The following is a 24,251-nucleotide window of genomic DNA, read 5'->3' as shown; positions in this document are numbered from 1 at the left end:
TTTCACTCACCTTCCTTCCTTTCATTTGGCCCTTATTTTATTAATTTCCTTTTCTCTACATTTTCTTTTCCTTCACGTTTGTGATTCTTCGTCTTTTATTTTCAATTTCATAATCTATTTTTTTATAGATTTATTCCTTCATTCTTTCTTTTCCTCTGTCTTCCCAAGTAATCTTTTCCTCAAATTTCAGCTTTTTCCTGATTTATACAGCGATTTATCCCACTGCATACTAACATCGACCTCATAAATTTTGGCCTTTAGAACTGAAATTTTTCATGAAATTTGCCTTGGCACGTGAAGCATTTTCAGCATACGGGTGAACGACTCGAGCCGAACTGAATGCCGGCTAAGTTGTGGTTACGTTTAAAACTTATTTGCATTAGTGGAAAGCCAACCGAAGCGAGTTTACATATTTTTTGTGGGCTTTTTTTTACATTTTGTGTAAGATTTACAGTAGTGAAGATACAGCACCATAGATGTCAAGAAGGTTATCAAGGATGGAAGCAAGAAGAAAAGGGAGCCAGTTTCAGTTTGGTTTTTAAAGCAGCCAGTGCCAAGGGGAATCATAAATAAAGGTTAAGTGAGGTTTAATCTTTATTCATTCTTTTCTAAATGTTTTGTTTGTTTTTACATGCAAAAATGTTATTATAGTGTTGGAAATTGGTAATATTGGTAATATTCTCAGGTGGCTGGAACAGATTATCTGTATTTACATTATTTTCTATGGGACAATGTGTTTCACAATACAAAATTTCACCTTAAGAATTCGCCCCCAGAACGGATTAAATTCATATTTTAAATTACCACTGTATTAGCTTTTTCAAAATGGCATTTTATATTTATTTTCAAGTTTTTTTTACTGTTTTACTTTTCTGGAAATAATTACACACCATAAAACACAGAACACAAAAGGTATATTTTCCAAAATTACCAGGTAGGTCTCCAGGGCCGGCGAGCGGTGTCTCAGTGTGGACAGAGGTGAGGTTGGACAGCCTCTTAATAAAGTCATCAAATTTCTTGCGGCCGCTCTCTAACAGCGTAGCTCCAAGCGAGCAGTACAGAGCCTCAAGAAAGAAACTCTCCAGCTCGTCGAAGGAGTACTCTTCCAGTTCTAGCAAAGCGTCCAACACTGTCGACAACTGCACCACCTGTGGAGGACCATCGAGGTAGAGCAACAATCAGCTGGGTTTAAAGGCATTTAGCATGAATTTAAATATACACAATGATCTGCTAATACATGTAAACAGCTCAGAAATAAAATTATTTGGTGAAGAATGTAATCGCCTCACCATGTTAAGATCAGTCTGTGGGACAATTGTCTTCATTTTCTCTCCTTGCCTTCCATCTACAACTCCCTCCACTATCATGTCTATGGTGCTGGGAACATATTTCTTAAAAAGCTTGTTCAGACCGTCTTGCTCCTGTGAACGGAACTGTGATTAATATCTTATAACCCAACACAGAGGAAAAAAAAGTTACAGTGCCGTTACCACATTGCCCGTCTGCCTCTTACCCTCACGGGTCTACTGTTCACCCATTTCTCCCAGTAGGGGGTGAAGCGAAGATTTTTGGGGTCCACGAACACCATTCCACTGCGAGACACGGTGGCCGGAGAGGCATACTGAAGATCCCCCACCTGAAAGCAAACACTCTGGGTAAAATCTCATCTCACTCTCATGATCGTTACGTGTTCTTATTCAAACACTTCCTACAAAAACATTAAGGACGGAATTTCAGCTGAAACTCTAACACTGCATTCATTATGAAACCCACTGACTGTCATTACCTCAAACAGGAGAGCGCAGTGATTCTGCAGACGGATCCTCTCTCCGTTAGCGAGTGTCAGCAGCTTGTTGTCGTCCATCACGGAGTTCATGTTCTCCACCCATAAAGCATCTACATCCCCATCAAACAGGATGTACCTGTGCAGGGAAATCAATGTTAAATATAGTTGCATGCAACGATGGTCAGGCTCAAGCACCTGCGCCATCACCGCCCGGGTGCGTCAGAAAGACAGTAGGCACAATGAGCACATGCATTTAAGGGGGAAGTACCAATACCATTATGACATAATATATTTTATAACTATATAGCGTATATACAGTAACTACAGAAGTTATTAGCCATTTTTTGCCATAAGTTTAAGGCCTTGCCACAGCTGAACCATTTGAGATTTTAAAAATCCCTTCACAATTTTGGATCCACAATGCCTTGAGATAATATAGGCCCAGTTTGGTGGTGATCATTTAAATCCCCTAGGAGGAGTACATCAAATTTCATTCAGTGTGTTTTGCAAACAACCCGCAATAAATGGCCTCCTGTGAAGTATAGCGAAAGGTGTTTAGCTCCATGAGATCTAAATGTGTACCGAGTTTGTAAGTGTGTATGAGCCATCTGTGACGGCCCTGGGTCACACACAGGATGATTGATAATAAAAAATAACAAATAAATAAATAAATAAATATAAAAAACAGATAATAATAGATCTTAGTTGCAAGTTCTTCTTGGCAGAATCTTTTGTGCTAATAGCAAATTATTTGCTATGGTTGTTTAGAGTTGTAACAAAATGAAAATATTTTTACAATTTATAAATATTTATAATTTATAAAATCATTATCTATATTTATAAAATCATATTGTGATAATATCATATTGACCGATCTCCACCGATCCCATAAAAAATGACAAATTTTAAATACTAATACAACAAAAAAAAGAAAAAGAAAAAACAGACTAACGTGCTGATATACGTATAAGAAGATGATAAGGATTAAAACAAATTCTGCCTTTTATTATCAATCTTCTTCGTTAACGTTTGCAGAAACTGAACTTTACCTTCTCTCCCTTTTGTCTGTAGGTTTGTTAATGTCCCGAAAGATGTTGGACAGAATACCGTCGGTCCAGTCTCGAGTGTCGGGATCCAGAATGCCGTAGAGCTCGATCACGCTCATGGCTTTAGGGTTCAGTGTGTACAGTTTGGTTGTGAGCCCCAGCCTGCATGGCACACGGACAGAATAAGCATTTTTTAGACATTCGAAAAGAAAATACTTACTACAAGGTATGTAGACTGACATTTATGAGACACAGACCTAGTCTGGGCTTGGCACAGAGTATTAATAATCACGGATTTGCCCCCTCCTGTGGGTCCCACCACCATGGTAGTGTGTCTGGTCATCATGGTCTCGTACATCTGGACCACTTTATCCACCTGCAGCCAACAACGAATAAAAAAACAATAAACTCATCAGTGCAATTCAACAATAATAATTATAGTCATTCATAAAGAACAATCTCCTGTGAGATAACTTTACATGGAGGTACCTGATTGGGCAGAAGAATGTATTTATTCTCGTTCAGAGTGGCCTCTACAGAATCGTTGAAGTCGGGGTAGCGCACACGTGGGCAGTCCAGTCCTGGGAACAGGTCTGAGATCAGTCCCAGGAACAAAGGAACATCCTCAAAGACAAATTTTGGCAGGTTCATGTCTCTTAGAGCTCTCATCAGCACCACATCCTGAGATAGAAAGAGAGAAAGATGGAGAGAGACACAGAGAAGCAGGGGGTGAATATGTATATGTGTTAGGTACAATTTAGCATAAAGTTTTAAAGGAAGTGAGATGTTCTGTTTGGGAAGCACAAGTGTCACCTCGCTGAGGTCAGCAGATCCTCTCTTCAGCTCTCCCGCCATTACTAATACAGATTTGAGCGCTCGCAGCCCGAAATCATAGTGAGACTGTTTGGACAGCTGTTCTCGTGCCAGCTTATACAGCACCGTCATCTTCTTCGCCAGCACCTGCGAGAAAACCACACTGAAGGAATCAGATCGACCTTTACATTCGCTTGGGTAATCTGATCACGTTTACATGCACATAGTAATCAGACATGTTTCCAAGTCCAAGTAAACCTCGGATTGCGAGTAACGCGGTTTGCGAGCGTTCCGCAACACGGGCAAAGTTTTTTAAATAAATTTTGACTTGGAAAACGAACAAATCTTGGTTTACGACCACCGAGTATCATGTATGACACATGCGCTTCTTGTTTTGACGCCGAGCGTCACGTGATCACAACCAAGCCAACAGTTTTTCTCTTTCTTGTGCTGCAGAATTGTGGTTAATCGTCACCCATTCTGGGTCTTAGTGCGCGTTTTTACTGGTATAATCAACATCTGTGTGCACGTGTACTGTTTACTATAACACTGTGACCACGTGTGTGTATAACATTTTATTTTGTATCTGTATGCGTGTGTGTACAGCGCGCGTGTAAAGCAAAAGCAAGTCTCATTAGAGAGGTTAAAGATCCATTTTCTCTCTGTATTAGCCTGCTCTTTGTGTCTGTGTGCGTGCGCCGTTGGACACCGTGCCTCACACACACACACACACACACACACCCCTCCTACTTTCGCCTTCACACACACACACACACACACACTCTTTCTCTCTGCTCTACACAGAAACACTGCTCTGTCGCGATTCTTTTCGAAGGTAAAGTTTAGGTTCATTTGTTTTATTTTTACTTTACAGCAGTGATTCCGTTAGAGTGTCGCTTAATCGAGTGTCATTGGAGAGATTTCTTGTTTATTTTTCCAATAAAATAGTGTTTCCGTTGTGTGCGCGTGTGTGTGAAAAGAGTGGAGGAAGGGTAACTGTGTAAGACGAGAGAGGGGAGAGGGGAGCTTACTTTAGTTTCACACACACACACACAGCGCCTGCGCGCACAAACGGAAACACTAATCTGTCTGAATTTATTTTGGGGTTTTTTTTTAAAGGTAAAGTACAGGGTAATTTGTTTTTACTTTATATTTTGTATTAATTATTTTATATATATATATTTTTTTATTTTTATTTTATTTTATAATACTTATTTCTTTGGGCTGTGGAACGAATAATCTAAGGTTCCATTATTTCTTATGGGGGAATTAAATTTGGTTTACGAGTGTTTTGAATACGAGCCTGCTTCCGTAACGAATCATGCTCGTAATCCAAGGTTCCACTGTATGCAGTGTTTTTTCAGGGGACATCACTCAGTATTCGGGACAAACTTTTGTATAATATACCAGACCCTGAGATGATCACCTTGGCCAGGAGGAAGCCCTCTGAGAACAGCATGATCTCGCAGATCAGCTGGAGGTCAGGGACGATGGCCACCACTGGTCGGAACAGGGCCTTCACCGACTCGGGCAACTCGGTTCGGCCTGCGTAGCCCGGGTTCATGGTGATGAAGATCCCCATTCGTGCATCCAGACTGATCTCCTGACCTCCAAACTGGAAACAAGTCAAGATCCGGTAAATAAGCACAGGATTACAATTAAAACCCTGTGGCTCTGAAAGATTTAAAAATGGAAAGATGATGTCACTTACGTGGAACCTCTTGAGCTGTAGCATGAGGGCGTTGCGGATAGTGTGGATCTGGGAGGAGATGACGGACAGCACAGAGGCTTCGATGCGGTTGAACTCGTCGAAGCAGCCCCAGGCTCCACATTGAGCCAAGCCAGAGAAAATCTTCCCAACCGCCTAGAGAGGAAAAGCAAGCATGTAGCTCATTATCTTCTTAAAACTTTTAGATATAGCTTTATGAAGTGTTTATTTTTCCTTATTTGGTCTTGTCAATTCCAGTCTTTCTCTCCCTGTGACTTATTTCGAACTCTGACGTATACATGTATCACTATTATTTATTAGAAACTCTGTCTAATATAATTTTCGTCTAAAAATATAAGCCTGTGTAAAATGTTTAAAGTGTGAAACTTACCATGTAGTCCATCCCCTCCCCGCAGTTAGTGACCACACAGAGCAGACCCAAAGCCTTGGCCAGGTCTTTAGTGGATTCGGTTTTTCCTGTACCTGCAGGTCCTGCTGGTGCTCCGCCAAGGTACATGGAGAGCGCCTAAAGACACAGTTACACATTAGACTCACTTCATCTTCATTTGTTTTGTGTGTGTGTGTGTGTGTGTATATACCTGTGTGAGTGTGAGGTAGATGCGGTCGGTGAGGGGGGTGATGACCAGCCTGCCGTTCAGACCCATGTACTCGTATCCATAGGAGAACTGAGCCGAACACTGATTGACGAACAGATCGTCTCCTTCTTTGAGCCAATAAAATCTCAGCTGACTCTCCCACTCGAACTCACGCACGTCTGTGATACTGCAGGACCACGAAACCGTCGATCAAGATAGGGAAAAAATCTCACCCAGTATCTACACTGCTACATCTCATTACATAACGATGTCCTACCTGTCCCTGACAAAGCTGTCCACGATGTCTCTGGCGTGGACGTCTATGATTAGCACGGTGTTGAGTTTGCGGCGGTCGTTCCTCGATAAAGGCTGCGTGATGCGCTTGACCAGGTCATCAATCTGCCCGTGCATCTTCTTGGCGTAATTTTTGAGGGCCTGCTTGTCTCCTGCCTGCACCTTGAAGAAAACGTCCTCTACCTCCCACGTCCACCACACCTGGTTTCCGGCCAGCACGACCATGCCCTGGTAGTCCAGCATCCAGTCCACCCTGAGGTACAAGCAACAACACAAAAGGTTTACGTTTGCCCCAAATGTGACTTCTGTAATAAAAAAAAACCTACTTTTTTAATGGCAAGTTGTTTTTAACTTAGAAGGGTGGGTTAAAAGTCCAAATTTAACGTTTACTAGTAAAAATGTAATAATAGGTATAATTTCTATTTGTAGAAGTTACTTTAATATACTGTACACTATATTGGCAAAATTATTGGCTTTCCTGCCTTCGCAAGCGTATAAACTTGAGTAACATCCAACATAATCCATGGGGTTTAATACGATGCCGCCCTTTGAAGCTATAACAGCTTCAGCTCTTCTGTGAAGGCTTTCCACAGGGTTTAGGAGTGTGTTTATGGGAATTTTTGACCGTTTTTCCAGAAGTACATTTGTGAGTTCGGACAGTGATACTGGACGAGAAGTCCTGGCCCGCAGTCTCCGCTCTAATTCATTCTAAAGGTGTTCTATCGGATAAAGGTCAGGACGGTCAAGTTCTTCCACACCAAACTCGCTCACCCATGTCTTCATGGACCTTGCTATGTGCACTGGTGCCCAGTATGTTATAACAGGAAGGGGTCGTCCCCAAAATGTTCCCACAAAGTTGGAAGTATGAAATTGTCCAAAATGTCTTGGTGTGCCAAAGTATTAAGAGTTCCTTTTACTGAAACTAAGAGCCCGCGACCAACTCCTGAAAACCAACCACACACCAGATCCAACAAGACTGAGCACCGCAACCAGATAAGACACCTTTGGGATGAATTAGGGCGGAGACTGCAAGCCAGGCCTTCTCGTCCAACATCAGTGTCCTGACCTCACACATGCGCTTCTGGAAAAATGGTTAGAACACACTCCTAAACCTTGTGGAAAGCCTTTGCAGAGGAGTTAAAGCTGTTATAGCTGCAAAGGGATTAAACCCCACGGATTGGATATTACTCAAGTTCATATGCAGTTGAAAGCAGGTGAGGCAATATCTGAAACTCACTTATGTTAATGTTGAATTAATGTTGTATTATAAAATGCCATAATCTGTCATAAACTAGTTTATCATGCATTTCTTATTTCAACACTGGACATTGATAATACAGTACAAATAACCTGAGTATTTTAAAATTGTCATTCATCATGATAGCTACAGTTAATTACAGACTATGACTGGGATTAACTACATTCAATTCTTTAATCAATTAACAGGATTATCTCTTGTTTGTGTGTTCACATTTGTAGCGATCTTTTTCATTTTATTAAAGCACAATGTTTTGTTTTCTGTTATCAAGAAAAAATGCAAGTGATCCCAATTAAATTTTTTCAGCATTTAGTAAATAATAGTGATATAACTTGTATTGATATAATCTGATATAACCAGTGATATAACTAATATTTATAGAAATATAAAAGTCAGTAATTTTGCAACTGGATGTGTACCGCACCAAGACCACCGTTTTCAACAAAATAAAATAGTCAGTGTGACCTTGACTTGTTCTTTTCGTAGTTGAACACGGCCTCCTTGGTGATGAGCCTGTTGGTCCTCCTCATCTCCAGCAGAACAGTCGTCATCCATTCCTCCACTCGTCCTTCGGTTGGGATGGACTGCCTGAACTCCATCGCCTCTCCTTCTGCAGACACCATGGCGCCTACCACCGACTCTCCGCTTGTCCCCGCGTCAAAGCGCAATGAGGCGATATTGTCGTACATCTGCAGGATGAAACCAGAGTTATTTGTCTTTACAATTCTTGTTTACAGCTGAACTTTCACTCAAGGGGTGAAACACACGCCATTGCAACGTTTTTCGCGAAGATTTTGGGGGCTCGCTCATATTTATCCCACACAAAACTACAGCAATGTGATGATGTTCCTAAAAATTCCACACCCAAACGCTGTCCCCCTACCTTGATCATGTGCTCCTGGACGCAGGTCGGCTCGCTGCTGCCCAGGATGCTGAGCAGCTCGTCGTCGGAAATGAAAAAGAACCTGGGGAAGGCGTTCCGTTTGGAGTCCAGGTAGTCGTTCAGACTCTTCTGGCAGCGCTCCAAACCCTCGCTCAGGTTCTGCAGGTCCGACAGCCGATTCGGTACCAGACAGCACTTCTTAATACTCAGGTCCTTCATCGTTTCTGACATGATCTGATAGCAAACATGACACATAAGCAATCTTATAACTTATTCCTCGTCTTTTACACTAAATGATGCCTGAATCAATGGGTGTTTAGTATATTCATAAAAAAGCAAAAACTAAACAAATAAAATGTAAAAACAGTTTACCTTTTGAAACACTCCGTCAATATCGTCAAATTTCCTGGCCTCCTCGGGCAGCTGAGAGCGAATGTCACCTCCAATAAAGATGCTCTCCAAGTACATCCACTTCCTCTGGACCACTATCCACACCTGGACAGTTTGAGATTATACATCAGTGAAAGAACTTACATTAAATATTATTTGCATCATTAACAATAAAGCTGTACTTTTACAGACAGAATTAAAGAATAAATCTGGCATTAAAGATACATGAACTATATAATTTGGTATTAGGGAAAAACAACAGTAAAATTTACACAATGAAAAAAATATACAATTTTAATTCTAAAAAAGATTATTATAAGGATAATAATTATTTGAACATTTAAATAAAATAGTAAAAAATGGAAAAATTGCAATTTACAATTTACTAAAAGGACTTACTATCAGAAATATGATTCATTTAGTCAAATCTGCACAAAAAAAAAATTCTTGGCATGTGAAATATTCAACTCTGTCTATAATTTTTTAAAATAAGTTTACAACAAAGAATTACACAATTATTAAGCTTATTTCTAGACAAAAACTGAAAATTCTCTTCTTGTTTCGGCTGATAATTTGCTTTTTTCAAGAAATAAATTCCAAAAAACCATTAAAATTATCGTTAATAGACCAAAACATACTACACTTGCAATTTTACTGACTACCTTAATGATTTTATATTTCTTTGTTGTAAACTTATTTTAACAATGTATAGATATATTTGGCTGAGTTGAAGAATATTTGACTTGCTAAGATGCAGAGCTGCTGTGTCCTGACCTCGATGACCTCGCTGATGAGCGACAGGTTCTTCTCCCACTCCTGGATGACGGGCAGGAACGGCCCGACGAAGCGGCTCCCCGCCATGCTCTGCAGGTTCATGGCGTTATCGTCCAGGTTCTGCAGGATCTCGTCGACGGAACCCAGGATGAAACCTCGCTCCTGCATGCCTTTGACGTACCGCTGCATGGTGAACTTCATGTTTTCCCACGTGCTCACCACATCCTTCACACCCTGTAGAAAACAAATACAGAGAAAAAGAAAAACAAATCTTTAAGATCCACAGATCTTAGACAGAAGCTTAGACAGGATCTGGGTGTGTCGAAACTTCTAGACCTTCTCTATGCTCAGCTCTTTGACGGCTGTGGTGACGATCTCTCCGATGACGTCAGCGTATTTGTGGAGCTCCATGGCGAACATGTTCTCCAGCGTGAAGGTGCCCGTGGTCATATCAAAGCTAGTTCCTGTTTGCACCATCAGCTCGTTCCAGTGCCTGAGACAAACAAACAGTATTAAAGTCAACACTAAGATTAACATCTAGAAGTACTAACCTTTTCAAAATATTCTGCAGGTCTAACCTCTCTCTCAGAGCCTCGTTCTTCAGGTCCACCAGCAGCGGCAGAGAGTCTTTGAACTCTTTCAGATGTCCCTCCAGGAATACGGCCACCGAAAGTGCTCTCGCGTCTCTAGGAAGCTTTCTGAGGTCCTTAATAAAACCGTCTATGCCGTCCTGAAGGAGCTGGATGTCCAGGTCCACCCACAGGGTCTGAGACCACTTTGCCTTAGCAGCCTGAAAAAAAAAAAACCATGCACAAGTTTAATCCGATTCTTTCAAAGTACGAATGTACAGACGGTTGTGCAGGATGGACCGACTGACCTTCTGTTCTTCGTAGATTTGATAGATCCGCCTCAGACCCCGCATGTCCTGCTGGATTTTCAACAGTTCTGGGTACGAGGTGATGGGAAGGTCAAACAGTTTCTCAGCGTTGACCAGCTCCTGACGGCCCGCGTCTATCTTAGCCAGATCTGCCTCATAAGCATTCATAACAGCCAGGCCTGAAGAGGCAGGAAAAGAGGCAGAATTAATGTTAGTTTACACAAGATTTCATAGATAATAAAGATATAAAGATGAGACACAGAAAAACACTCTGGAGAGGTCTCTGGTTGACCTACTAAGGCGCTAATTCACATATTTTTTACAGGTCAGTGGTTTATACTCTGTTCTAAAAGATGCATTAAGTACAGTAAAGTAAAGACTTTTCCCCTGAAGTGACAACCTAAACCAAAGCTTTTTGGAGATTTTTTGCATTATTGCACATTTAACTTTGTAAAGTTTTTACTATTAATTGTAACACCTGCGGTTCATCAGTGTAAACTATTGCATGCAATCTCTAGTGCTTAACTACATTGCATTGACTCTCTTTACTGTTTTGGGCCAAAAAAAAAACCTTTACAAAATTCCTGAAAATGCGTGAGTACCTTTCTCCATGTTGTCTCCGACAGCTCCTGGTCCATGCATGCTAAAACTCTCAGCAAAGACGGACAGCTCCTGTTTATAGTCCTCTATCTGTTTCAGGGTGATCTGACCGGATACAAGTTCATAGATTAGAATGAATAATCTTACAACTCTATAACCAGTGCCGTACAATGTTTACTCTATTTATAGTCATGATAATACAGCCGGGGGCCAAAAGTTTTGCGAATGACACAAATACAAGTTCTCACCCAGTCTGCTGCTTCAGTATTTTTACAGTAGATCTTTCTGAAAGATGTTACTTTTGTACACTGAAGTATAATTACTACATTTTTGTAGTATAAATATTAAAGCATAAATGTTAAAGGCTTTTATTAACAAATACATTAAGTTCATGCGTAGAGTCAATATTTGCAGTGTTGATCTTCTTTATCAAGACCTCAGTGAAAAATTTAATTTTTGTACAGAATCATATAAACACTATTTTTCGTTTTTTTAAAATATGCATACACATTTATATTTTTATCAGATAAAAAAAAAACACACTGGCTAAATAGAATTTCATCCCCTTTTATGTCTGTAGTGTCTGTAACTTTTGATTTCAAATACTTCAATGATCTTAACTGTTATTCAGATAAAACTTGGCCAATTTGAACAGACATAAAACTGAAAAACTGTATTATTCTAAAATGCAAGATTGTTATTGTAACATGAATTTGACATGGTTACGGACACTACAGATTTTTTGGGGGTGTTAAACTCCTGAATTTGACACTTAATGCTTTAATTTAAGCAAGATTTTTTACAGGCCATGTGGTCCCAGAAGTTCACAGCAATTTTAGTATCAATACTTAATAAAAAAATGTACAAATGTACTACTCTCCAATAGCTGAAGTTAGCAACTGGAATATTTTTTTCAAGGAAACAAGATGTTTTGTTTCCAGAGCCACTTAGTTATGACGTCATCATGCTTGAGAAGGCATTGTTCGTCACCAAACTGTTCTTGGATGGTTGTTGCTTGTGAAAGATGTTTTTGTACCGTTCTTTGTTCATGTGTTCTTAGGCTAAAAAGGATCGACACTGCAAATACTATTCAAAATAGACTCTTTGCATTAACTTGATTGTCAATAAAAGACTTTGACTCTTATGAAAAGCTTGTAATTATACTTAAAACACTAAGGTCTAAAAACACTAAAGCAGCAGACTAAAAAATTTATATTTGTGTCATTCTCAAAACTTTTGGCCCCCGGCTGTGCAGGATTATTTCAGAGAGCTCACTTTGGTGAAGGTCTTCTTGACTTTGCCCAGGGAGCGATCCACACGTTGGGCCTCAGTGGACAAATCTTTCCACAGAGTCTGGATGTTCGCTACCAGCTGCAGTTCTTCCTCTGCAACCTGTGTGGTAAATAAATCTGATCAATGCAGCATCTTTTTTATTTTAAACAAACAATTATCTCTAGATGAGAATCGGTGAAGCTCACTTTTAATTTATACAAGGCCAGGGTCCTGTATCTCTCCTGGATGTCGCTGTTTCTCATCTCCACGCTCAGAGACATGTCCCGGATGTTGGAGATGATGGTGAGGATGAACTTAAGGTTTTCCAATGTGTCAGGAGCTCTCTCCAGGTTTTCGGACATTTGCTGTTCAGCAGTGAAAAAAATGCTCTTATTAAACCTAGTCAGGTTTAATTCAGTTTAAGTCAAGACCATTTACTTAGTGAGTGTTTTCTAGTTCATCAGAAAGCTCTTGAAGTGTCCTGAATTGCACACTATTGTACTAAACAATGCAATGTGTTACTGGACGTAGCCTGTGATAACTCAAACTAAATCATTCACCTGGAACTCGTTGCGCATGGCGTGTAACTCCTCCCGAGCCGAGTCGTTTAAGAGCTTGCCCAGCGTAGCGATCCAGGTCTGAGTGATCTCCAGGATGGTGCACTTCAGCGGCCTCTGGTTCAACCTGATGATGTGAACATCCTTCACCTGTTGCTGCTGTTCCACATCCTGAAGGAGCTGCAAATAATACTGCAGCTTATCCTCATAAGCCACGCATGACGGCTTCGTTGCGGCGAAGTTCTCCAGCTCGGTAGCCGCGTCAGTTTTCCACAGAGGCTGGTAGGAGATCCAACGATGCAGATAGTGGGCGACGGAGCTGAGAAGCTGCTGTGTGCTCTGGGATATGGCCATGGCGCACTCATCCACTTCGGGCAGCTGGGACACGTCGCTGAAGAAACTGAAGACGATGGGCTCTTCCTTACCGTCCACGATCTGCGGAGGACACTCGATACAGGTGCCATGCATCCAGCGGACGAAATGCTACAGGGTTCAGAGTTAATGGAATTATGTGCATAATAAGGCCAATCGATTAAAAGTTTGATTCTAGTTTATCACTGTCATAGTCTATAATTAATCATGATTAATCACAATTTTAAAATACTCAGATTTTACTTCTATCATAAATGTGCAATGTTGGAATAAAGAAATGTGTGACAAACTGGTTAGAGGAAACAGTTAATTCAGTTTTATAATATCTCAAACACTAACATTTAACAAAAGTTCAATCACAATCTTTTGAATGGGACCATCGCTGCATGCAATGGCTGGGTCGTATGGGGTCTGGCAACCCACTGATGGGAAGGGCTCCAATCCGGATCCTCAGATCCAAAAATCAACAACCTGGGGCCTTAGCCATCAGAGCCACCGCTCCCACAGCTTACATTTAATCTGTTCTTGTGACAATAGCTCTCCTTAAATGAGGCTCAAGCACACAGCTTTGGTTTTATCCAAACTTCCATGGCCGTTAAACGCGCTGTTATTTCACACAGCCGGATAACGTGCAGCGATTATGGGAGGCCATTAGGGTCAAACTTAGTCACATGATTCATTTGCGTTAAAGAATCAAATTGTGTTAAAATGTCTGGATTAATCACGTGTTAACGAGCCCTAAATAATAATAATATTAATAATTAACAGCTGAGAAGAGCTGAGAGATTACCTTGGTGCTCTCCACACAGTCCTTTACACACTGCATGATCAGCTTGTGCACTTCACTTTTGCTGGGCTGCAGCACGATATGAGCAGCTGAGAAGACGGCCTCGACCTCAAACAGCGGGGTCGACCCCAGCAGCGCGGAGTTAAACTCCTGCAGGTTCCTTGAAACACACACACACACACACACACACACAAACAACAGTATTATTATCCTTGTACATAATTCTACTTTGGAAATTCCACTTTCTAGGAACATAGTTAATGTCATTAACATCAGGCTCACTTTAAAAACATGCAACAAACTTCAAAAAAATTAAAAAAATTAACAATGTTGAAATCAATTATAAAATCTATGTAATATAGCTGATATAACCTTCTTAGTGTGTGAGTTCATAATCATACTAACCATAAAATATAATAATAGTAAGGAAATTAAATTTTATGAATTGAAATAAAAATTAACATGACATAAGAAAAGCAAACTTAGAAAATTCAGTCACATCGGACTGAACTATTGCTAAAATGGTACAGGTGTTTAGTGTGTAACTACAGGTACTGTAAATACAGTTTGTTCCCTACTTATGAATGAGTTCTGTTCCGGAAACGCGCGTTCATAAGTCGGATTTGTTCTTAAGTCTGACAAAGTTAGTCTTATACGGCCTAGCCATGAATATACAATGTAAAGCATACTAATCCACTTGACTAAATCTATTAAATAAATCTTACACATGTAAAATGTAACAGTGTTGTCTCTGCGCCTTTAAATCATGAGGGGAATCCCGGACACCATTTTATCTCAGAGCCGTTTTCCACTGTATTGGACTGTGAATTCTGTCTCATTGAGAATTTTTCCAAATTAGAATTATTCGCCATCAAGACAGCTTTACGGGACAGACATTTTCTATCATTAACCCCTACATACTCTCCAGATAAACGAGGAGCCATACAGTAGTATCTCACTCACCAGACAAAACAATGCAACAGACAGACGGACAGATAACCTGAGATACTCTAAACTCTAAACTAATTCAATGAAACTGACATGACTTTTCACACTATTCTGTTTAAGCGACATGTAAAAATATAATCTTTTAAATAACAAATTTATCCTTCAGTACTCACCTCAGCACCATCTTGGTGAGAGAGTCAAACACCCTGCGCTCCCAGTAAGCGTAGTACTGGGCCATGTGCTCAGCCTTGTTGCTGCTGGTTTGCACAGTCAGACACTCCATCTTGGTGAGCAGAGGCGTGATGGCCAAGTATCTCTTACTCAGCAGGAGAACATCTTTGGCTCGTTGTTTTTCCACCATGTCGCAGAACTCTTTCAGTCCTTTAAACCGAAAACACCCTTCAGTCTTTTGACCACAAACACCTGCTCGATCATATCTGTTGATGAAGGTTAAGCGTGAATGATAGTGTGAGCGACTCATTACCTGGCAGTTCTCCTGCACTTTCTGTCACAGGGGATTTAAACAGGTTGACTGACTCGAAGGCCTGAAGGCTGGCCTCGATGTCCTTTTCTTCGTCCTGAATTTGGTTCAGCAGGGACCCGAAATGTGAGATGGCGCTTTTGGCTTTGATGATGAAGTCTGGTAAGCCTGCAGCAGGATGTGGAGGATAAAAAAAAACGCCTCTCTGTGGCTACGTACACATTTTTGTGATTCTTCTGATCAGATCTATAACAACATTTATGAATGTGACAGATGGACCGGATCCGAGCGTAAACTCTCACTCGAACCTGTGAAGAAGCTCGCCAAAGTGACTTGAGTTTGAATCGACCAGATAAGCTAAAGATTAGCTTAATGAGATACACCTTATTACATTCTTATTACATTAATGCACATGAGGGGAGGTAATGATGTGACTGAAGTTACCCAGAGAGGTCAAGGTTACTCGTTTAGCTCCAATGGACATCACAGTCTGCAGTTCCTGTAACAGCGGGGCCATCAGGATGAACTCTGCGTCCTTCAGGCGCTCCATCTCAGATTGGTAGTGTTCTGTTAAGTACTTTAGTTCGTCCAGGTGTCTATAGGAAAAACATGCTCAGTGTAATAAAGACTTATAAACCAATGACTAATTATTACATATACAGTAAGGACAGGGCGGAAAACATTGATAAAATTATGGGCATCTAACAATTAAAGCACCTCCGCAAGTTAAATAATTAGCATAAAAAAACGATCAGTGGTGGCATTGGACTATACTGATTGCAAAGTTCCAGGTTCCAATCACAGGACCACCAAGGTTCTGGCCCTTGAGTGAGGCCCCTAACCCCTCAACTGCTCAGATGCATAATTAGATATAAAGGAGACTTAGGGCATGAAGCGTGGTACATCCTGGACAGGGTGCCAATCCATTGCACACACACACACATACACACTCATTTACACACTACGGGCAATTTGGAAACTCCAATTAGCATAACCTGCATATCTTTTGTCTGTGGGAGGAAACCGGAGTACCCAGAGGAAACCCACCAAGCACGGGGAGAACATGCAAACTCCATGCACACGGAGACAGGATTTGAACCCGGACCCTGGAGATGCGAGCCGACGGTACTAACCACTATACCATTATGTATATAATGTATACAGCATCACCATGTTCAAGCTAAAAAATCAATAAACAAAGCAAAATGATTTGCCCTTTCTCGCTCTCACTAAAAACTCATTCTATGACTCTGCAGAAGATAATAGAGAATTTTTGCACATTTTGTTTAAAAAGTCCTACCTCAAGAGCTTCTCCTGGAGCACAACCACTCGTCTGATCTGTTCAGGTATAGTGTAGCCCTGCTGCTCAAAGACCCGCGTCTCAGTGAAGAGCATCTCCAGCTCCCAGCCGAAGTTCACCCTGAACCTCAACCTCCTCGCCTGGTCCAGGTCCTAAAACACCAAAATACAGTCACACCACAGCGCCAAACTCGTCATTTATTCAACAGTCGTGCAGACTAAATAAACATTTATTTCCTGTTCAGTTTGTGTTGACGACAGCGACATGTGCATTTCCATTAAGGAAAGCACTAAGCTTACAAAGACGTTAAAGGGAATTTCGTAAACACACATACACATTTATATTTTTATCTTTTTATCATATAAAGAAACACATTTGATAAATCTCGTGCCTTTTTATGTTTGTAGTGTCCGTAACTTTTTTTTATTCAAATCTTTCAATGAACTTAACCTCCATTCAGTTGAAACTTGCGCAATGTAGATTTCACATGAAAATATATAAGCCTAAAAAAGTGAATTATGCTAAAGGGAAAAATAGTTAAGCTATTGTAATCTGAATGTGACATGGTTACGGACACTACAGAATCGTTGCTTATTAAGCTTTTACCAAAAAACTATAGTCATATGCTTCGCGAACTCGCGATCCCCGAAAGTCGTATCTATTTCAGCAAGTCATATAGTGGTTGCATCAAACTGTCAGGCGGTGGTGCTGCACGTAATCCTGCTCCTCAATCCAGTCGACATGCAGGAAGAGCACGCTTCATCTCATGCACTTGGACTGGATAACCAATCTGTGGGTCTGTGAGGTTCGTACCTCCGGCTGCATGGCGTCTGCGGCGATTTCCTCAGAGCCGTCCAACATGAGCAGGACTTTTCTCTTCATGAGCTCGTCCAGCATCTGCATCATATCCTCGCTCCAGCATTGGTGTTTACCAATCTCATAGTCTCGCATGCTCTGGCCCACTTCCAGATACTTAGCTTTTGCCTGTCACACACACACACACACCAGGTGTAAGCTTATTAATATTGTAGAAACAGACACAAAATACAAACCATGTTTATGGGTTCAGCTTACAGCCATGCCCTGTTCGCTCTCCAGCATGTCCGGCATCTTCTGGAAGTGTAGGAAGGTCTGTTTTATCTTGAGGAACAGAAAGTGAACCCAGGAGATCGCCCCTGTCACAGGGGACTGGTCCTTATTCAGGGGCGGATTGTCTTTGTTCTCGACAAACATTGTGTTTATGAGGTCCACCTAAAAATGTTAAACCAGTAAGAACAAGGTTAAAACTTCGGATCATAATGGCTCGACTTCTTACGTTGCAACAAGTATAGTCAATATCTGAGACAGGAGGTCTAAGGAGGAAGTGCTGGATCGTGTGCATCGCTTATCTAGCTAGGTTTGTTTTGGGGAAATCTACAAAACCAAACTTTCTCACTTTTGTTGTTTTTATACAAAACACAGTATTGGTGCTATTTTTTTTTTATGGTATACAGATGTATTACAGAAATATTTTTATGTAATACAGAACATATTTGTGCCAAAGAAGCTACTGTACTTCATAGGTTTATGCAACATGGAAGCAACCAATATTTTTTTCCTAAATTTTTTTTTAAGCTGCTAACTTTTAGAGAGATGATTTTATATGTGCCCCAAAAATAGCAATTTTTTCAGCATTATACTATCTCACTTCAAACAATAATCATTTAAAATGCTAATTATTTATATTTCTTCATGGATTCTAAGAAACTTATCATCTGTAAAAGTTCTTACATAGATCAAAGCATTCCGTGCAAAATATGATTTCTTTCTTCAAAAAAATCTGTAGTGTCTGTAACCATGTTAAATTCCTGTTGCAATAGCTTAACAATTTAGCATTTTAGGATAGTACACTTTTTCACCTTTATGTCTTTTCATGTGAAATCTAAATTGGCTCTAAATCTGAATCTAAATCTGATTTGTATTTAAAAAGTTACAGAAACTAAAATATATAAGGGCATGAAATTGTATTTAGCGAATGTGTTACTTTTTATCGGATAGAAATATAAATGTGTATGCATATTTACAAAAGAACGAAGAATAGACACTTTTTAGCACGATACCATGTTGTTGCCGAGTGCATTTATATGTGTGATACATGACACGCATTTGATGCCTTTAAAGCCAGATGTTTCAGATGTTTCCGCACCTCTCTGCAGTACTGGGTCAGAATGTCACTGAACTTCATCATCAACTGGTTGTTGAGCGCTTCTCTGGAGCGGACGTGCTTGAAATTCATCAGCATGTCGAAGGCCACAGAGGCCGAGCGCAGGTTCTTGAAGGACTGGTTGATGAAGAGAATGGCTTCACCTTCAATAGCCTGGAACAGCAGGGAGGCAACAAGGTGATGCGAGCAGAAACAAAAAGACGGATCCGTTCATACGGAAAAACTAATCATGACCTTACCTGAACGCTCCTCTGGAAGTTCTCGATGACCTTTTTCCAATCTTCCTTCTTGTGAATGTCGAAGGGGTCAAAGTCCAGCTCCTCGATGGGCACCACCAGGCTGTCCACCCTCCGCATCACGTCGTCAACACGCTCGGGCTGGCCTGTTACTTCCTTCATCTCTGCCCCAAAGATTTTAGGAAAGTCTTCCAGGGTCTGTCGGTTCAGAAGATTAACACTCCAAGGTCAAGGAAGGAAATTAATTGACATATTTTGATTAAAAAAATTACGTGCATTCGATATACAGCTCAAGTTGGTTAACAGTTGTATGATGCTAAACTGCCAGTCTTATTAGGTAGCTATAAATTGTCACTTTAAGAATCATAGAACAGTTAAATTAATGTTTATTTCAAGCTGATCGAACCTGCAGGAGGTCGTACAAGTCCTGACAGACTGAAGCCATGTAGTCTGTCTTCTCAAAGAGCCTTTGGCGGTCGAACTCCCAGCGCGATTCCCTGTCAGATTTTTCGATAGCTTCTCGAACAGCAAAGTAGGTGGACTTCCAGTGCTCTAGAACATTTTTGGCATCTACAACTTTGTTCTTGGCCGCATTACGGTCACCTCTACAGGAACAGGACATGAAGTACTTTCACTTTTTTTTAAAGAATAACAAAATAAAATAAAAATCCCATGCATGTAAAAAAAAGAATACAAAAACTAAAACTGTCTATATTGTACTGCTTCATCCACTAGGCATCTTTGCACCATCCAGAACTTATGTTTATTATTGCACTACTGTACATCCCCATATTTATTCTGTATATCTTTATTTGAGCAGTTATCATCTTGACATCTCTTATGCACTGCACAGGTTTGCCCAGTTATACTGTATATTAGAATATTTGTTGTTTGTCTTTCAGTTGTCACCATCTAAGGGTCCGGACAAGAACTTGGCACAGGTTTTACACCGGAGGCCCTTCCTGACGGATCCCTCCCATTTTATCCGGGCTTGATTAGCAACTGAGCTTGTTTAGCATTTAAGCTCTATCGTGCCAACTCACTTGAAAAGCGTGTGGATGTCTACGATATGAGCGACACGCTCATATAGCTGCCAGACGATGCGGTCCATCAGGGCCGTCATGCGCTCGTCAGTGTTGTAGTAGCTGGACATGATCCATATCATCTTCAGCCCCCTCATCAGCAGCGCAATGTTGTAATAGATCGTGTTCAAGTCCACCGACGTGGCCAGAAGCTGGTGTGAAATATAAACACGATTAACGTGAGACACATAAAACACGATTAATGCAGGAGCACTGAACATCCAAGGATCAGTTACCGTGTAACAGACCTCCTTTATAAACCCAATGATATCATTAAGGTAATTAATACAATTCCATTTCTGGAGAAAATCCAACCTTACCACTCTGACTACTGTAGATGCTAAAGTACATTTAAAAATGTTAAGCCTGTGCTAGAAAATACTTTCTGAGATTTTTTTTTTTTGTTTACAGAATTTCACAAATTGAACACTTCCAAGCCAACATAGGCAACTTATTTTAAGCGTTTTGCAGATGTTCTCCATGAATTGAAAACTCTGCTGCAACACTCCTGCATTACATTCTGACTCACCTTAAAGTACCTCTCCACGGTACTGAGGAAGCACACGTTCTCTTTGGCCTCCTTGTGAAAATTGTTCAGTTTTGTTATAGTCTCAAGTAGGTGTGGCAGGGGGACCAGGTTGGCTTGGCTCATTAACTTTAGAATTGTCTTTGTCATTGGGAGTTTGAGCTGTTCGCACAGACCACTCAGTGCATCCGCACGCCCACGCCAAAGCTCCAACTCTGCCAGTGGACCAGGGGACTGGGGATCAGAGACAAACATCAGCAGTAAATTTGTGTTTCTGAAGAAAGAATGAAGAAAGAATGAAGAAAAAAGGAAAGTGTGGTAAGGTAGAGGACCTGTGACTGCTTCTCTCTCTGCTCTCCGAGGAAGACAGTGAGCTGGGTTTGCCAGTTCATGACACACTGCTCCAGCTTTTCTACTACGTGCCAGCTGGACAGCAGGGTCTTTACATCCTGGTCCAGGTCCAGCTCAGGGATGTACAGAGTATTTGTATCTGCGGCTGAAAATTACAGAAACAACAAAACCCCAAAAATGTCCATAATTACTATACAGTATAATTACTCTCAGGACTGTAACTGAGTTGATGAAATTTTTTTAACTGACTCTGTAGCTGCTGCTGGGTTCTGTCCACAAGGTCCAGGTACTTATGGGAGTGGCTAAGGAGCTCGTCTCGAGTTGGACCTGTGCCGGTGGGTTCAGTTGGTTGTGCCTGAACTTCAGTTTCCTCCTCAGCTCTTGCATCACTGACATCAGAGCTCAGCACCTCCTGCTGTTGGCCTTCACTTGTGAGCTTTGTCTGGTCCACTGACAGCAGCGGCATGTACACCTGTCAATCAAAGCAAAATTAAAACTAACAATATAACTTGAAAGTGGCTGCCCAAAGCCCCTGACTACCTTAAGTCACTTACTATCCCCCTGTGCCCAAAGCCCCATGCTGCCTAAAGCCCCATACTGCTTAAAGTTTCTTACTGCCTAGAACCCCAGACAGCCCAAAGCCCCAAGCTGCCTAAAGCCCCTTACTGACCAAAGTCCTCTACTGATCAAAGCCCCACGACCCCTAAAGCCCCTTACTGACCAAAGCCCCTTACTGACCAAAGCCCCTTACTGACCAAAGCCCCCTACTGACCAAAGCCCCATGATCCCTAAAGCCCCATGATCCCTAAAGCCCCATGATCCCTAAAGCCCCTTACTGCCCAAAGCTCCCTACTGCCCAAAGCCCCTTACTGACCAAAGCCCCCTACTGACCAAAGCCCCATGATCCCTAAAGCCCCTTACTGCCCAAAGCCCCTTACTGCCCAAAGCCCCTTATTGCCCAAAGCCCCCTACTGACCAAAGCCCCTTACTACCTATAGCGCCTCAGTGCCCAAACCTCTTAACTACCCAAAGCCCCTGACTGCCCAAAGACCCTTACCACCTAAAGCCCCTCAGTGCCTTAAACCTCTGGCTGCCTAAGCCCCTTACTGTCCAAAGCCCCATGATCCCTAAAGCCCCTTACTACCCAAAGCCCCTGACTGCGTAAAGCCCATTTAGCTTTTATTTGCTTGTTCGTTTTATCCAGTCACTCACCTGCTGAAAGACATCTGTGAACGTCAGGAGTTGATGACGGTTCAGCATGCCGATCTCCAGCAGCTGGGGCAACAATTCATTTGCCTCGTTTATATCTGTTAGCTCAGGGATTATCTCTGAAACACACAAACAGCATTGAACTTCATTACTAATTGTTTTTATCTTTAAACCAAATGTTAAATGTTGTTTTATTATTATATTTTATTATTATTATTATTATTATTATTATTATTATTATCATCCCACTGACCATTGGTGTTCCTCAGGAAGTAGAGCACATTGGAGCTTATGAACCTCTCTGGGATTCGGTCCAGAGCCACATGCAGCTCCACATGGTACACTGTCTGTATTTCAACTCTCTGATATGGAGAACAGGAATAGCACAAGGTCCAGTAAGTAACAGATCAGCAAAGACAAAATGCTAAAATGGCTATTATTAAAAAGACATATTGGTAGATGTAGTGATTGGGATATTTAAGCAATACCACAATTGTCCCTTTAATACCCAGCAGACATTAGTGTGTGCTGTTAAACACTAGACCCAGAGAGCAAATGCAGAAAATCCAGTCTTACTGGTTCTGAGGTTCCCTGGGTGGAAGGGTCCTCCTTAGAGCACAGACCGTCCCTGCTGAGGCCTTCCGGTAACTTTGGTCTGTTTGTTATCTCTTCTGTTGGACAGGAATGGGCGGAGACAAAAGAAAAGAAACACAATATGAGAAAATAAAACTGCTTGAGAATTATGGACAATTTACAAACCTGTGTAGCTACAGTATCTCTTATTTTACTGTCACTCAGTAACCATAACAACGCTAGTATTTGGCTACAGAATCAGTATATCGTACTCTCAAGTTTATCTTACCCTCTGTAGGAGATCTCTCTCCCTCTGTGATGGGATTCTCGATCTGGGAGACAGAACTCGCCTCGGCTTCGTCCTCCTCAGGATCTGGAGGTTCCTTGGGCTTTTCTGATGAAACAATCAAATTATATCAAATTATATCAAATAAGTACTCAGGAACTTTGGGCCGAGATATAGGCCCGTTAATATTTACACAGAATGTCAAAAATAAAATCAACATATGCATCTATCTATAAAACTTAAGTGACATTTTATTAATGCATAATTCAAACTTTACAATTATGTTCTTTTAATAGTTCCATGATAATAAAGTCGGAGCACCCTGAGACACAGTGACATTTTACAAACTAGCACATGCGTGCATATTTATAAGCTTGTATTTCATTTGCATGTTTACTCTAATTTTGATACTTGGTTTCTTGTTTCACTGTTTAGTCTCGTGTACACAGGTGCTCTTGGTGAGGGTCCTACTTATTATTGATATTTAAGTTTTGTCTAGTTAATCAGACTTTGTTTTCACATCTGTTCTGTTTGTTTAATTACTGTTTAAGCTGTTGTGTGATGAGCATCGCCGCTCTGTTTTCTGTTTTGGTTATTGTTCTAGTTTAAATGTCTTAACTTCTGCAATTATGCCAGCATATAAACATACCTGACTATCAGCTAGTGCTGGCTACTGAATTACCATATTTAACTCTCTAAATCAGCTGTAAATGACTGCCTTTGTGGCTGTTTTCTCTGTCACTGTCTGTAGTTTCTTACCCTCTGTGGGAGATCTCTCTCCTTCTGAGATGGGATTCTCGATCCGGGAGACACCAGATGATCTCACTTCGTCTTCGCCCTCCTCAGAATCTGATGATTCCTTTGACTTTTCTGATGAAACAATCAGATTAAATAAGTACTCAGGGACTTTGGTCTGGGATGTAGGCGCGTATATATTTACACAATATGTAAAAGATTATATACAGTATAGTTCTTTCCCTCTTAATTATTTAATCCTGACATAAACTAAGTGTTTTTTTTAAAAAAAAAAACGTTATTATTAT

The 24,251-nt window shown here is 41.0% G+C and overlaps 1 protein-coding gene across 1 annotated transcript in view; it reads right to left on the bottom strand.

The window, feature by feature from the left end:
- dnah10 (dynein axonemal heavy chain 10) overlaps window positions 1-24,251 on the bottom strand; it is a 47,554-nt gene that overhangs the window by 21,880 nt on the left and 1,423 nt on the right. The window contains exons 2-43 of the mRNA XM_053480657.1: window positions 23,212-23,316; window positions 22,887-23,017; window positions 22,603-22,711; window positions 22,353-22,468; window positions 21,390-21,612; window positions 21,122-21,279; window positions 20,793-21,023; window positions 20,225-20,415; window positions 19,588-19,786; window positions 19,185-19,379; window positions 18,928-19,098; window positions 17,817-17,993; window positions 17,556-17,726; window positions 16,743-16,894; window positions 15,887-16,038; window positions 15,446-15,610; window positions 15,135-15,342; window positions 14,017-14,173; window positions 12,858-13,337; window positions 12,504-12,662; window positions 12,301-12,417; window positions 11,028-11,130; window positions 10,426-10,604; window positions 10,127-10,338; window positions 9,885-10,041; window positions 9,549-9,782; window positions 8,757-8,879; window positions 8,385-8,618; window positions 7,967-8,190; window positions 6,227-6,496; window positions 5,953-6,136; window positions 5,745-5,879; window positions 5,357-5,509; window positions 5,072-5,260; window positions 3,646-3,792; window positions 3,322-3,513; window positions 3,090-3,208; window positions 2,836-2,994; window positions 1,787-1,922; window positions 1,514-1,636; window positions 1,290-1,421; window positions 932-1,148 (exon numbers count right to left, since the gene is read on the bottom strand). Coding sequence (XP_053336632.1) covers window positions 932-1,148; window positions 1,290-1,421; window positions 1,514-1,636; window positions 1,787-1,922; window positions 2,836-2,994; window positions 3,090-3,208; window positions 3,322-3,513; window positions 3,646-3,792; window positions 5,072-5,260; window positions 5,357-5,509; window positions 5,745-5,879; window positions 5,953-6,136; window positions 6,227-6,496; window positions 7,967-8,190; window positions 8,385-8,618; window positions 8,757-8,879; window positions 9,549-9,782; window positions 9,885-10,041; window positions 10,127-10,338; window positions 10,426-10,604; window positions 11,028-11,130; window positions 12,301-12,417; window positions 12,504-12,662; window positions 12,858-13,337; window positions 14,017-14,173; window positions 15,135-15,342; window positions 15,446-15,610; window positions 15,887-16,038; window positions 16,743-16,894; window positions 17,556-17,726; window positions 17,817-17,993; window positions 18,928-19,098; window positions 19,185-19,379; window positions 19,588-19,786; window positions 20,225-20,415; window positions 20,793-21,023; window positions 21,122-21,279; window positions 21,390-21,612; window positions 22,353-22,468; window positions 22,603-22,711; window positions 22,887-23,017; window positions 23,212-23,316 — 7,389 coding nt within the window. The remainder of the gene's footprint in view (window positions 1-931; window positions 1,149-1,289; window positions 1,422-1,513; window positions 1,637-1,786; window positions 1,923-2,835; window positions 2,995-3,089; window positions 3,209-3,321; window positions 3,514-3,645; window positions 3,793-5,071; window positions 5,261-5,356; window positions 5,510-5,744; window positions 5,880-5,952; window positions 6,137-6,226; window positions 6,497-7,966; window positions 8,191-8,384; window positions 8,619-8,756; window positions 8,880-9,548; window positions 9,783-9,884; window positions 10,042-10,126; window positions 10,339-10,425; window positions 10,605-11,027; window positions 11,131-12,300; window positions 12,418-12,503; window positions 12,663-12,857; window positions 13,338-14,016; window positions 14,174-15,134; window positions 15,343-15,445; window positions 15,611-15,886; window positions 16,039-16,742; window positions 16,895-17,555; window positions 17,727-17,816; window positions 17,994-18,927; window positions 19,099-19,184; window positions 19,380-19,587; window positions 19,787-20,224; window positions 20,416-20,792; window positions 21,024-21,121; window positions 21,280-21,389; window positions 21,613-22,352; window positions 22,469-22,602; window positions 22,712-22,886; window positions 23,018-23,211; window positions 23,317-24,251) is intronic.

This window comes from Clarias gariepinus, chromosome 21 (assembly GCF_024256425.1).
Source record: "Clarias gariepinus isolate MV-2021 ecotype Netherlands chromosome 21, CGAR_prim_01v2, whole genome shotgun sequence".
Taxonomy (NCBI): Eukaryota; Metazoa; Chordata; class Actinopteri; order Siluriformes; family Clariidae; genus Clarias; species Clarias gariepinus.
Note: the sequence above shows the minus strand (reverse complement) of the source record. Positions and strands in the feature narration are given on the sequence as shown.